Here is a 13,524-nt window from a genome sequence, read left to right as displayed (position 1 = left end):
ATCTCAGCTTGTCCAGTGTCTTCAGAAAATGAGAGAAAAATAAGGGGAATCAAATAAAGGGGAAGACCTGTCCTGCGTATCTGGGAATAAAGTTTCATTTGTGTTAGAAACGGCTGACCTCTGCGGTGCAGATTCTGTGCAAGGAATTGATGTCTGGCAGACAGGTGGATAGATGCCATTTTTGGTGTATGGACAGGCATAATACAAGTACTTCTCTTCCGTTGATTTATAACTGGCAGTTGTACAGGCTGGCAACATGTCGGTGTGGGGCTGCTGCTCTCAAGGGCTCACGCAGGAAATTTTTTTTTGTGAGTCACAGCAACCTCTGTTGCAGTTTACTTACCTCAACGGGAGGCCTTTTCTTCTGCAGGGGTTTCTTGGGGCTTGTTCTGTATTGCTAATCATTTTGTTAAGATGAAGAACAGAATTATCATGTGTTTTTGACTAGCTTGGATTTTTTTCAGAGGCATAGATCTTTGGCTTTGCATTGCTACTGCCTACTTTTCACCATTTTGCAGAGGATTTCTCATATGCAATATTTAGATGGCACCTATACTATTGACTCCTGTGAAAACAGAACAGCTTTCAGGTTTGCGTTCAATTTGGAGAGTGTTTTGCAGTAAATTGCTGCATATTGCATAGAAGCACATGACTCGACAAACTTGGCAAACTTTAGGTAGGATGAAAATCCTCCCTTGATATGAAGGAAATAGAGGCTGGCCAAGATAGGCACATTATCAGGGTAGCAGTAGTTTTGCTAATCTTAGAACAGTGTTGTAGCTTAAATGGCTTCAGTGTCGACACTAGAGACCTGAAAGGCTAAGGTCACCATACTTACTGTAGATGCCAAAAAGTTCTTCTGTAAGAAACAATGATGCTATCAGGGTAATGTTATTTGTTGCAGGTTAGCCATTATAAATATAACTTTCTACCCCCTGGGAAAATATTGTGAATTTCTGGCTATACATTTATTTATTTGTTTATTTTTAACTAAGGAAAATACAGGAAGGTTAAAAAAAAGTTTTGAATCAGTTGTGGTTGAATTTTTGTAATGGGAAGTTTAAAGTTCAAGAATACTCATTGGAATAAAAGCTTTACATTAGTGTTAAAGTCCTAAGAAAGCAAAACAACTATTTTTAACTGTTGCTTTGTTACGTTAGTATTTTAGTGGCAGTCTCCTTTGATGTGACATTCTAACTTCTCACAGATTTGATAAGGAGAAATATCTTGCCAAATATTTCGAGAGTTGGTAGGAACCTTGGCAAAAGGCCTGTGTCTGGATCCCTGGAGAGCTTTCATATTTTTGCCTTTTCCCATAACATTAAACTTTGATAAAAATGGGTTGATTGCAGGATTTAATCATGTAATGTTCTCTACTAGGAGTCTGTTTTCAAAATGCACTCAGTTTTGACATGAAATACATCAAAAGTAATCTGGTATCAGTCTTGGAGCCTTGTGGCTGTTGTTAACTGAGATTAGTTGTTTCATGTCATTCATAGTAATATAACATCAGTAGCTAGAAGTCCATTTTCTTCATAGGGAGCATGTTTCATCCATTTTCTTCACAGTGGGCATGCTTGTTAAAGCATGCCAATGGTAGTGCCTAGAGTACTCCGAAAAAGGGAGGCATCTCAGTTGTTTTTCACTTATGTGAAGGCTGAAAAAAAATTGAAATATTTGAGGACTGGAGCTAAGAGCTACATTTTATTAGCTGGTTCTGCTGCCATGAGGAAGGTCAGCCCTTTTATTTAGCATATGCATGCAAAATGCTGCTCAGATGAAACACGCACGCAGACTTCCCTGTAGCATCCCGAGGACCCAAGGGAAAGAGCAGAGGTTTACTTGTGTGCTGAGTGCATGTGTGACTTGCTGCAGCAACCTGGCTTGCCCAGGGGACTCGGGAGAGCTATGGCTCCCTCGGGAGCTAGCTGGCCCAGGAGCCTCTGCCTTTTCTTCCCTGTTCACGTCTTCCAAGTGTGTATAGTGCCGCATATTTTTACTTCGAGACTAACTGCATTTATTATTGTTCTCTCCCCTCTCCTTCTTTTTCGCTTGCATAGCTCAATAAGCAGCAGCTACAGATACTGAAGGAACGTTTCCAGGCCTTTTTGAATGGGGAGACGCAAATCGTAGCAGATGAAGCATTTTGCAATGCTGTGCGAAGTTACTATGAGGTAAGTTATGTGCTTTGTTTTCTGTATTGTTCAAAAAGTTCATAGAATCTCTTCTAATGCAGATACAGGGAAATGAATTTTAAGTTTCAAAGGCTGCGAACTTCCAAACCTTCTAGAAACAGCTTCCTCCTACGCCAGCTTTGCTGTTTTGAAAGTTGAAATCCACTGCCTGGGTACAAGAGATAATTGAACTGGAAAACATCCACCCTTTTTGAAGAAGGAAAAAAAAAAACCCACAAAAAACAAAAAACCCCTGCTGCTAAAAATCTTTCTGGCAGCTTTTGATACAACTAGGCACTGCTATCTTTATCTCCATATGTCTAAGTTACCTCTTTTAATCAGCATTTCAGTTGTAAGTTACCATCTTGAGAAACATGTCTTCTGATTTTTAGTTACTGTGCAGAGTTTTTTAGAGACTCCTATGCCCATCTTCCCATGCAGCTGGGCCAGCTCTCACGTTCTGCGGTGACCTCCCAGGCGTGTTCAGTGCCTATGGCCACCAGTGCAGATCTGTAGATGTGGTTTTAATTGCCTTAGGGACTGGTCCCATTCCAAACTAAGAGGAGAGTTCACTGTTCTTTTTGTGATATCGGCAGCATATGGCTAGAGAATTTATTTCTTTCTCTTAGGAAATGGTACTGCAAGTTCAATTTGTCTCGCCTAACTTCAAACTCGCTCAATCAGTCACAAGGGCTGTGTGTTAAACTTTTTATTTCTTTTGAAAGGTCTTCCTCTATATTTCACTCTACCACATCTGCTTTAAAATCTTTTTAGCTATGTATTATTTGTCATTTTTCTCTGTCAGCTATTCTTTGCTAGTGAATGAAACTGTTCTTCATGGACAGAAAGATGTGACTTATGTCCTAGCTTGGTTTTATCTTACACAAAAAAAGAAGAGACAGGGTGGACGAATGGTTTCCCTGTTGTACAGAAATGTGAGAACTCAGTGCAAGTTTCTCCAAATCACAGTCTGATCAGTACTGCATCAGTGGAAATGAAGGAAATCTTATAAAAACACGTGTGAAAGGATGGGGATGGGTCTAACTTAGTTTACAAGTTTGCAAGTAAAACAAGAGAGCGTGAACATTCATGAGGTACTAGGTGGGAGTGTAAGAACAGTATTGTAGTGGGTTGACCCAGGCTGAACACCGGATGCCCACTAAAGCTGCTCTATCCCACCCCTCATCAGCTGGACAAGAAAGAAAATCTATAAGGAAAGGCTCGTGGGTCAAGATAAGGACAGGGAGAGATCACTCACCAGTTACCCTCATGGGCAGAACAGGCTCGACTGGGGGAAAAATTGCTTTAATTTATTGCCAATCAGATTAGAGTAGGGTAATGACAAAATAAAAATAAACCTTAAAACACCTTCCTCCCACCCCTCCCTTCTTGCTGGGCTCAGCTTCACTCACGATTTTCTCTACCTCCTTCCCCCCAGGGGCATGGGGGGATGGGGAATGGGGGTTACAGTCAGTTTATCACACGTCTCTGCTGCTCCTTCCTCCGCAAGGGGAGGACTCCTCACGCTCCTCCCCTGCTGCAGCATGAGGTCCCTCCGATGGGAGACAGTCCTTCATGAACTTCTCCTGCTTGAGTTCTTCCCACGGGCTGCTGCTCTTCGTGAACTGCCCCAGCGTGGGTCCTTCCCACGGGATGCAGTCCTTCAGGAACAGGCTGCCCCAGCGTGGGTCCCCCACGGGGTCACAAGCCCTGCCAGCAAACCTGCTCTGGCATGGGCTTCTCTCTCCACGGGTCCAGAGGTCTTGGCAGGTGCCTGCTGCAGCATATCCACCTGCTCTGGTGTGGGGTTTTCCACAGGCTGGAGGTGGATGTCCGCTCCACTGTGGACCTCCATGGGCTGCAGTGGGACAGCCTGCCTCACCATGGTCTTCTCCACGGGCTGAAGGGGAATCTCTGCTCCAGCATTTGGAGCACCTTCTCCCCCTCCTCCACTGACCTTGGTGTCTGCAGGATTGTTTCTCTCACATAGTCTCATCTCTTTCTCTTATTGTTTTGAAATAAATGCCTAAACAGCAACTGTCCTGTTAACATTTACTTAGTGTCTCTTGTTAATCAGATTTTTTTGGACACACCTAGAACTATGTTTTCCAGCATATCTGCTATTGCAATGAAGGGCTATGATTAATATTTATCTAAGATAGTCCTATAGAATGGAAGACTCAAATTCTCCAGCTTTTTTTCAGCCATTCACCGCTTTGAATTAAGTGTATAAATGTTTTAGCTGTCCAGTGTCAAACAGAGGATTCCAAAGATCTTGACATCACTGTCAAGGCTATAATGACGCTGTGAGCCAGTGGGATCCTCATCCCATCTGAATACACTGTGAGCTTGTCTACCAGCTATAATTTGGTTCTTTAGTCTTTTTTTTTGTTTATTCCACCCCCACAATTCCATTTTCTGTTCTTTCCAGAGATTTCCTTCCAGACTAGCACAACCTTTTCCAGTTGTACAGTTTGAGTCAGCACTTGCTACTCATTTTTAATTTCTTTTCAGGATTGTGGTAGATAGTTACCAATATGCAATATTAGATTTAATGAATGTTGCAATGGTGGAATTCAGCTGGAGACTTAGTTCAAGCTACTGTTCCTCTTCAATGCATTTTAATCAAATTTTATGCATCTTACCACGTATTTTCATCTCATTGTTTTGTACGTGTCTCTTGTGCCATTTTCATTTGCTTCATTATCCATTTGTTGAAAATACTAATCCCTATTACTTCTTTGTGTGTTATGCTGCTGCTGTGCTCTGATACTTTATCAACTCTGTGTCTTCCACATATGATCCAGCACAGCTCCTGTTGGATGACGGTAGTAGTTTGAGTTATGGGTACTTGCTTGTTTCTGTCATACGGCATCTTGTAAGCCTCAGTGTTCATTTCCTTACACTTTAGTTGCTGAGCTACAGTTCAGTTTTTTCTGACGTGGAAGGGAACAAATACGTGGTCTGCACAGTAATTATTTTACTCTGAAGATGATTAATTTTCCTTTAATCCTATCCAGTAATTATGGTTTGAGACTTATTACAATAGTGCTTGCAAAGCCTGGCTATTCTCATTACTGTAGTTCATATTCCACACCCAACTCTTTAACTTTGAATATGGAAGAGAACTTTTGTTCTGGGCATGTGACATAAATCCTGTATCACTAGTTGCAGGTGTTTTGAGTCACTAAATCTGCTGTAATTACGGGGTTTGTTCAGGATTTGTCCTCTTAAGAGTCTAAAAGTTCCTAGGATTTAAGAAATTATTATAGCTGTGTCTGATTTTTTTTTTCCTATAAATATTTGCTGGAAGAGTAATGTATGTATTAAATAAATAATATGAATTTCACTGTTAATTTCACTGTGTTGTAAGACAGTGATGCTCCTGTGTCAGGACTACTTAGGAAGGTTTACATTGGTCAATTTTAGAATCATAGAATCGTAGAATGCTTTGGGTTGGAGGGGATCTTTAGAGGTCATCTATCCCAACCCCCCTGCAGCGAGCTAGACATCTTCAGCCAGACCAGGTTGCTCAGAGCCCGTCCAACCTGGCCTTATTTTGTTGCCTTATACTCCAGCATTATGTCTTTTCTGATACTGCTGTGGTTTTTAAGACTTTCTGTTAATACTCTGGCATTGTTTTTCATGTATCTTAAAAATCTAATGGGAAAACAATTCATAGGAAAAGTTGCATAATGTCTTTAAGTCTCCAGAAATGGTTGTTTTCGTGTTCTGCATGATCTCCCCCTACCATCCCACCACACTTCCTGAAAGTCTCCCTGAAATTTACCATGGTTCATTTTTGTGTATATATATATATAATTAAGATTGTCTTGAGGAATTGTTTCCTCTTCCATCCCAGTTTTAGAGAAGATATGGAAATGTTTACAGTTCACTTTCTGTAATTGTTCTCTCAGAATTAACACAGGGGTTTTTTTTGTGGAAAATTCCATTACAGACATTGAGCCACATTCTGATCGGTAGAACATCAGATGTTGGTGATGCTTTTTGGATAAAGAAAAAAATTCAATCGTGTAGCAATTTATCATGAGTAATTATATTGGACACAATGCTAAGGGTAAAATTAAGAGAGAAAATGACTTATTAAATAAAGTCTTTCTTTGCATATTTCAACCCTTTTTTTTTTTTAAATTTGTCAGTAAAATAGTAGACAATCTTTCGTTCATCAATTCTTTCATGGAGATTGGAAAACGCTATTGTGCAGAGCCCTAAGATGTTCATGTGCCAGCTTTAGTAGGCATGTATATATCTTGGACTAAACTCACAGTACCGATTCTTTAGTCTTGAATGTATGCAGTCTTAGATGTGAGTAAAATGGATGCAGAACTGTAATGAATGTTCGACATATTGTAAAAACTTTTTCAATATTGTGATGATTGGATGTTCTCAAGTTTTCAGCTCTGCTTAAAGCATTGTGCAGCTGTAAGATTTTATGTACTGGTGTTTTTCCTGTTTTTCTTAGTGCTTCATTTTAAATATGTGGTTCAAAACCATAATTACTGCATGCTGCTTAAATCTGAATGTTAAATGCAGGATCTGTAGCAGTTAGCACTATGAGGGGTGTTCAGAATTTACAATCAGACTTAGTTCAACTGTATCTGTTTGCTTGTGATACAGAGATCATATTTAACTTAATTTCTATTTGAATTCAGGTGTTGTAGTCCTTGGCAAATTAAATAGTTGTCTGCCACAGTCAGGCAATAGGAAAGAACTGAGGCATGGCCAATAGCGAAAATTGATGAGGCAGGAGATTAATGTACAAACCTAGCTAACAGGTCAAGGAAAGGGTTTAGGAGGGTTTAAAAAAAAGTGAACTAAAAGGAGAAAACCACCAAAGCCAACAATAAGAAAGAGCAGAGGTCCCGTGTCATAGAATCATAGAATGGTTTGAGTTCTAAGGGACCTTAAAGATCAGCTAGTGGAACCTGCCTGCCGCAGGCGGGGACACCTTTGACGAGATCAAGTTGGTCAAAGCCCTGTCCAACCTGACTTTGAACATTTCCAATGATGGGGCATTGTCCAGCTTCTCTGGACAACCTGTTTTAGTGACTCACCTCCCTTATCGTAATACTTTCTTCCTTCTATCCAATCCAAATCTACCCTCTAAAGCTTTCTAATGGTAAGAGAAACATTTCCCTTCCCTCTCCACCGTGGGGATAGGTGACACCTTACAGCTTCTGCAGCAAGTAGAGCAAGTGTTCTACAAATACCTTCCTCCTTCGGTACCAAATCCTGAACTGCCAGCACAAGCCCTTGTGGGTGACGTGTCGGCAAGGGACAAGCAAGGCATGAAACCTGGCTGCACGTTGCTGGACGTGTCTGTAGGCACACCTCTCCTGAGCCTAACTGGGCTACTTAGGTCAGTCTCTGCTCATGTAGCCTGCCTTCCCTCTCCTCTTGAGTCCCAGGCCACCTTCCTTCCCCGTGCTGTGGGTGGCTTGCAGAAAGGATTCCTTGTGTGGGCTTTGGCAGCTGGGTGAGGTGGGCGTGGTGCAAGGTGGCCATCCCCAGTCTTGGGTGTATTCAGAGTGGTGGATATTGGGCTGGTAAGGAGTTTGAAAGTTCTACAGAGACTGAGAATGGAAGAAAATGATATGTAAAACAGTCCTGTGAACATCCGCCAGTGTAGATGGACCTGTGCAAACATTGGTGTTTCTTTGTTTTGATCAGATCCGTGTGAGCATTTACAGGCATCCTGAAAATGTTTTCCTTCCCCTAACACAGAGCAATTGTTTGGCCCATAGTGGAAGCACACGCTAGTGTGACAAAAACGTTGATTATTTATTGCACTTATCCTTAGAAAAGACTGAACTGTGTTTATTGGAGCTTTTTATGGGAGAACATTCAGATGTTGGATTAGTCTGAAAAAATTGAGGTATTTCTGTAAAGGAAGGAGTGAAGCAATGATGCTATTTCTGCCTGTAATTACGGAAAACTTGGTCTGAAGGTTTTTTTGCATGTATGTCAAGGCAGTGAGGGGCAAAATGATCTTGCTGATGAGATTGCAGAAAGGAGCTAGCTTTCTAGACTAAGTGATATTTTGGTTGCTTTTATGGCTTGATTTTTAATGTTAGCTATTTTAGGTACACGGTTTTTATTCAAGGCAACAAAAGGCATAGTTGATCCTGATGAATGATGGGATGAAGATGATCCCTAAAGCAACTAAGAAGCATTCATTAAAATCAAAACATAGTACACACAAATAGTAATTAAATGTTGGAACATTCTGTTTTGGTATTATCTACGCAAAATAATGGAATCAGTAGATTAAACATTTATATAAATACATTAGGATAAGAATTGTAGAAGCTAACTGAGTTTGAGAGTATAAATTCACTGGTTCCTGCTTTCATTTGTTTTTTTCATATTTTCTACATGTGTATTGAAGAATATGGATTTTCTGCTCTGTTCAGATCCCTTTCAGATCCCCTTCAGGAACCTGAATACTAGGCCAGCTTGGGATTTATTGTTGATACAGTCTTGTTAGGAAAAGCTGTTTCAACAGGATGTTTTCTTACATTAGCTTTAGGATAATGTGTGTTTTGCCTTGTGAGGGAACCTTTCAACAACACGTTTATAGTTGCACTTACCAGCACTTATGCAGTTAGTTTCCTTCCAGTTGCTTTAAAATATTGGCAAACTTGAGGTCAGTGTAATGTTGGCATGAGGGCTGTTGTTTTAAAGGTCTGTTTTAGGCCAGTTCTTTGAAAAGCTTCATAAAAATATTTTCTGGCCACCTCCAAGAGAGGCATAATGAAGGTTTATCTAGGTCATCCATTTCATTGAAGAAGCTCTAATGCCTTCCATGTTTTGGATCAGCAACCACAATTTGGCGTGTAATGGAGATTGTCTCAGTGTTAGCAGTCTAATTATTTTCCTCAAACAAGTGAGGGATAGATAAGATAAAAGAAATTAAAACATGCTTTACATGAGCTAGACCTCTTCTGTGCTAAGGAGAGACCTGAAAGAGTCGGATTGCAGGCTTTGCAATGCACAGCTTTCTCTGAAGAGTGTGGTGTTGTATTGCTCTTGCATGGAAAGTGTGTCAGTGCTGAAAGTGTCTAGTCTCTTGCCTTACAAATAGCTACATGTGACTATATTCTTTGCGTTTTAGAGAACTGGAAATCCTGTTTTCACTTCCACCTGTAAGGTGTCAGAGAAGCAAAGCACATTGCTGTACGTCTGCACAGAACATAACTGCTAGCTCTTGAAATGGTGTCTGTCTTGTCTCTTTCAACACTGGTATCTGTGGATGATTGCTATTAATTTGACTCAGGATGCCATTCGTACAGTTTCCACATTAGCATTACTGATGTAATTATAACAGACCTGTGTTTCAAACTTCTGAATGAGGCAGGTAGTTGACAGATGGAGTTTAGTGCATTAATGGTACCAATCCTTATCTTTGCAAGTGGTGTGTGCTGACAGGAAGAGCAGAAGGAATGGCTCAATGAATTTAGATTAAAAAAACCCCAAACCAATAATGATATCCTTTTCCTTCATTTTGTGACTACTGTTGTTCCAGGAAAATAAGGAAGCCTTGTAGATCTGACACTGCACTGCAGAAGGGGTTGGGTAGTGAGGTGTATCGCTACTCTAGTCAGCATTATGTGATGTTATTTACGTGTTTGTTAGGTAAATTCTGAATGTCTGTTAATCTGAAGAAACCAGTTAGAAAACCAGGAATGGTTCAGATTGTTACACAACCATGAATTTGGTCTGTGTTGCTTAATTATTTTTCTCCTAATCCCAGTGCTGTTTTACTCGGTCTCAAAGGAAATCAAAATTTGTTGGTTTTGCACAGTTAACAGTATGTTGCGCTGAGACGTGGACTATACACATTTTTGTTGATGCTGTTTCAGCAGCTGAAAACAGTGGAGTTTTTTTCAGCTAGCCTGATACTAGTAAGGAATGTTTAACATCAGCAGAAATCTTGCTGGGGATAATAAAATTTTATTATCTTTTTTTAATTTGGAAATCATTATTTGGAACAATTTTTCTTTCACTAGATCTTGAAAGGATGACAACTGTTGGTCTTTCTAAGTTATCCTTCCCACTGCCTTTTCCAGGTCTCAGCACAGAACTGACCTGACGCCCTTTGGAACTGGAAATAATACTGCAAAATATTTCATTAAAAGAGTTGTGTTAATGCCAATGAATTTTCTTGTGTGCCTTTATATTGTGATGTCTGTGCATTCCAGTCAGCCCTATCTCAGGGACTCTCCAAATTAATGGGGAGCAACTGGACAACTTTTTTCTCCTTTCAACAGTCAAACGGATATTCAGCCCAGTCTCTGACGTGCTGTCTGTCTCCATGCCCGGAGGGAGACATGTAGTTTCCCCATCAACAGTACACGTGAATACAAGACAAGTGAAAATTTCCATGAGATGCCTACAGACTCTGAGCCAAAGTTAGTCCAACCAGGATCTCTCTCTCCTGACTCTGTAGGTGCTGGAATTTTCTCACATAATTTCTTTAGGCTTCAAGTTTTGATTAGAGATCCACTGTAGAAAGTGGCGATATTTTTCTAGTTAATCATTCCACTGGATTTCAAGCAAGTAATAGCTAAAGGATTTCTTGATCTTAAAGAAAATAAAACAAACAAACAAACCAACCCCCAAACCCAACCCACCAGGCAAACAAATAGTAAAGGAGAAAATCTCCTACTTTATGTACCATTAAATTGAATTTCTAGGGCTGGTATTTACTCTGGATATTATTTCATTTACTTTTAGATTTCTAGATGATGGGATAAATAACTTTTGTTTGCATGTTTTGATTGAACCTCTCTGTTGCCGTTTTACTTTGTGATAGAAAGTGTTACCTGTCAAATCCTTAGAGATGTGTGACTTGTCAAAAATCTTTTAAACTTTAATGTCTTGCAAAAGTGGCATTTTGTTCTTAATGGTGAATTGATAATCTCTGAGTAAACCGAGCTAGAGACGACATGGCAGTAAGGGATAAAAAAGGTCAGCAAATGCATTGCTGAAATCCAGAAGTTAGTAAATGGTGAGAAATGAGGTTTTAAATTGTCACTGATCTCTCTCAACCCCATTTCATTTCTGTTCTATTGCTAGTTTCAAAAGACAACAAATTCTTGTACTCTGAGAGTGATGAAGGCAGAACACAGAAAATGATGATGTAAATGTTTTCTTAGTGATTGTTTTCAGGTTTTGATTGGTCTACATTTCCCACTGTAGGGTGTTGCTGGAAAGCCAAATTGGAAAATGAGATCCTGCTCAAGCTTCTGTATTCTGAAGTAAGCTTTGCGGTGCCGTAGAGATGCCTTTTTCTATTTCGTGTTGACTTACAAAGGTTTTGCTCCTCACAGAGCAAGAAAGATTTCACCAAAGTTAATTCCAGGTATGAAGTTTAGCTAGCCATTCCCAACAAGAAACAACATTATCTTAAATGGTGCATACTAAGAGAAATAGATTACCCAGTCTGTTCCAGTTAGTAAATGCCTGCTTTGAGCACCACTAGTGAACAGTAACTACCTCATTAAGGAAACTGTTCTTCTTTCGACTTGGCCTTGCCATCAAACAGTTTCCCCTAATTTCCTAGTTCAGTTTTTCTTATTGACTTAAGCTCATTGCTTAGTTTGCTGTTTTTTTAATGTAAATTGTACAATCTCTTCATTTATTGTATTACCCTTTACATAAATGGTTCTGTCTTATGCCTCCTTAGCAAAACAAAAATGCTGAGCAAATTACTTAATCTGTAGTAAATAATTTGATATCGGGCATTTATTATGCTTACTCTTTGGACCTTTCACTTTTCTTACTTCTAAATCAGGGTTCTAGACACAGCCCTGATATTGTGTACTGCTTTATGTTTTACTCCTGTAATTCCCCTTACCCATCTTAGGTCATGGTCCTTACAGAAGTGAGTGATCAGCAGGGATATGAATTTTAGGGCTGATGCAGAGGAAGGAGAATTTGCAAGCGACTGTGCCAGGACAGGAAGCACCGTGGGCCCTGGAGCTACGTCTGCGGGTGTTCTGAGCAGGTGTCTAGGGCAGCTGTACACAGGGCGACGCTGCCTGTAGTACCTCGGTTAGCTGGTGCAGAATGAGCTTCTGTCTGTCTGCTTGCCAGCACGTTGTCATGGAGGTGTGCGCCCACGCTCAGAGCCGAGTCCCACACAGAGTGCCTGCTTGCACAGTTGCCAGTGACTGGCAAGATGATTAAAGATAGCGCTGCTGTCTAGCTTTTTTTTTTCTTTCCTCTGAAATGAAATAGTCAAAAGATGCAGTTCTGCATCTATATTCATAGATTCATATGGTCCTAGACATGCATATGACTTCTCTGGACGTCTTCCTTCTGTTTCTCGATCTTTTCAGCAGTGATGGCAAAATAGATATTAAGATGCTCACCCTGTGGCACACTGCTAGGCCAGCACTTCCCGGCTAGAAAGCTGCAGCTGGGTACTTGGGACTCGTGAGCGTTGCATAGCTTTCAGTGTTTTCCCTCAGTTTGGCATGTCAGCATGCTGGTTCACAGCCCAGCATGAGAAAATAAATAATCTCCTGGGGGTGAGACTATGATGTTTGTATTACAGTTAAGTTTTCTGCTCTTGGTGTACCTTTCCTAAAACTAAGAAAGATTTTCCTTTGAGAGCAGCAGGCATCCTTTGTTTGTATGTGTTTGTATCTGCAGTTTCACTGGGATAAATGTTCGCCATGAATAGCATGTTATTCTGCTTATTATATGCAGATACTACTGCAGCAGAGCCTTCCAAGTCTTAAGGAATACTTTAATCAGAGATCAGATTTTATTTTCAGTGAAATCCAGTGTTTTCTCAGACCTTGCTTCCAGACTAGCATGAAATTAGCCACGAATACATACTTATGTCCTTGCTTTGAGTCTGTTCACTTACAAGTCTTCTATAATCTTCCTTTGAACATTAACAATAAAAGGAGTATACCTTAGTCAGTTTATATATGGAATTACAGCTTGTTTGTTTGGTCTTTCTTAGTTCCTCTCCTTGGTTTGTTTATATCCAGACAGTCTAGAATGCTGTGGTAGAAATCTGTGGGCAAACTAGAAGACTCGGTATCCCAGTACTGTCCCTGGTCTGTTTTACTGGTTGTCTCTGCATGCAGTTCAGTTTTTAATGCTTTCAAGAGTATTTTTTATTTCCTCTAAAGTAGCTAAATGAGGTGGAAGCAGGCTGGAACAAAGCAAAGCTAACTGTCTAGTTCTGTACTGTTTTTCTTGCACTGTTGTAAAGAGCTGTGGCACGTGCAGTCTGATCAGCAGTGTTGAAATGCTCACGTGAAACCCCTTTGGCTTTACCCTCGCATGTGATCTCTCCGCACCTTCCTCC

The 13,524-nt window shown here is 40.3% G+C and overlaps 1 protein-coding gene across 4 annotated transcripts in view; it reads left to right on the top strand.

Annotated features, from left to right (window-relative positions):
• The window catches only part of CADPS2 (calcium dependent secretion activator 2), a 325,438-nt gene that overhangs the window by 63,027 nt on the left and 248,887 nt on the right, over positions 1-13,524 (top strand). For all 4 annotated transcript variants that reach the window (XM_075428325.1, XM_075428323.1, XM_075428324.1 and 1 more), the window contains exon 2: positions 2,061-2,174. In XM_075428325.1, the coding sequence (XP_075284440.1) occupies positions 2,061-2,174 (114 nt within the window). The remainder of the gene's footprint in view (positions 1-2,060; positions 2,175-13,524) is intronic.

The sequence above is a fragment of the Opisthocomus hoazin genome, chromosome 8, assembly GCF_030867145.1.
Source record: "Opisthocomus hoazin isolate bOpiHoa1 chromosome 8, bOpiHoa1.hap1, whole genome shotgun sequence".
Lineage (NCBI taxonomy): Eukaryota > Metazoa > Chordata > Aves > Opisthocomiformes > Opisthocomidae > Opisthocomus > Opisthocomus hoazin.
The sequence above is the reverse complement of the archived record's forward strand: the minus strand, read 5'-3'. Positions and strand labels throughout refer to the sequence as shown.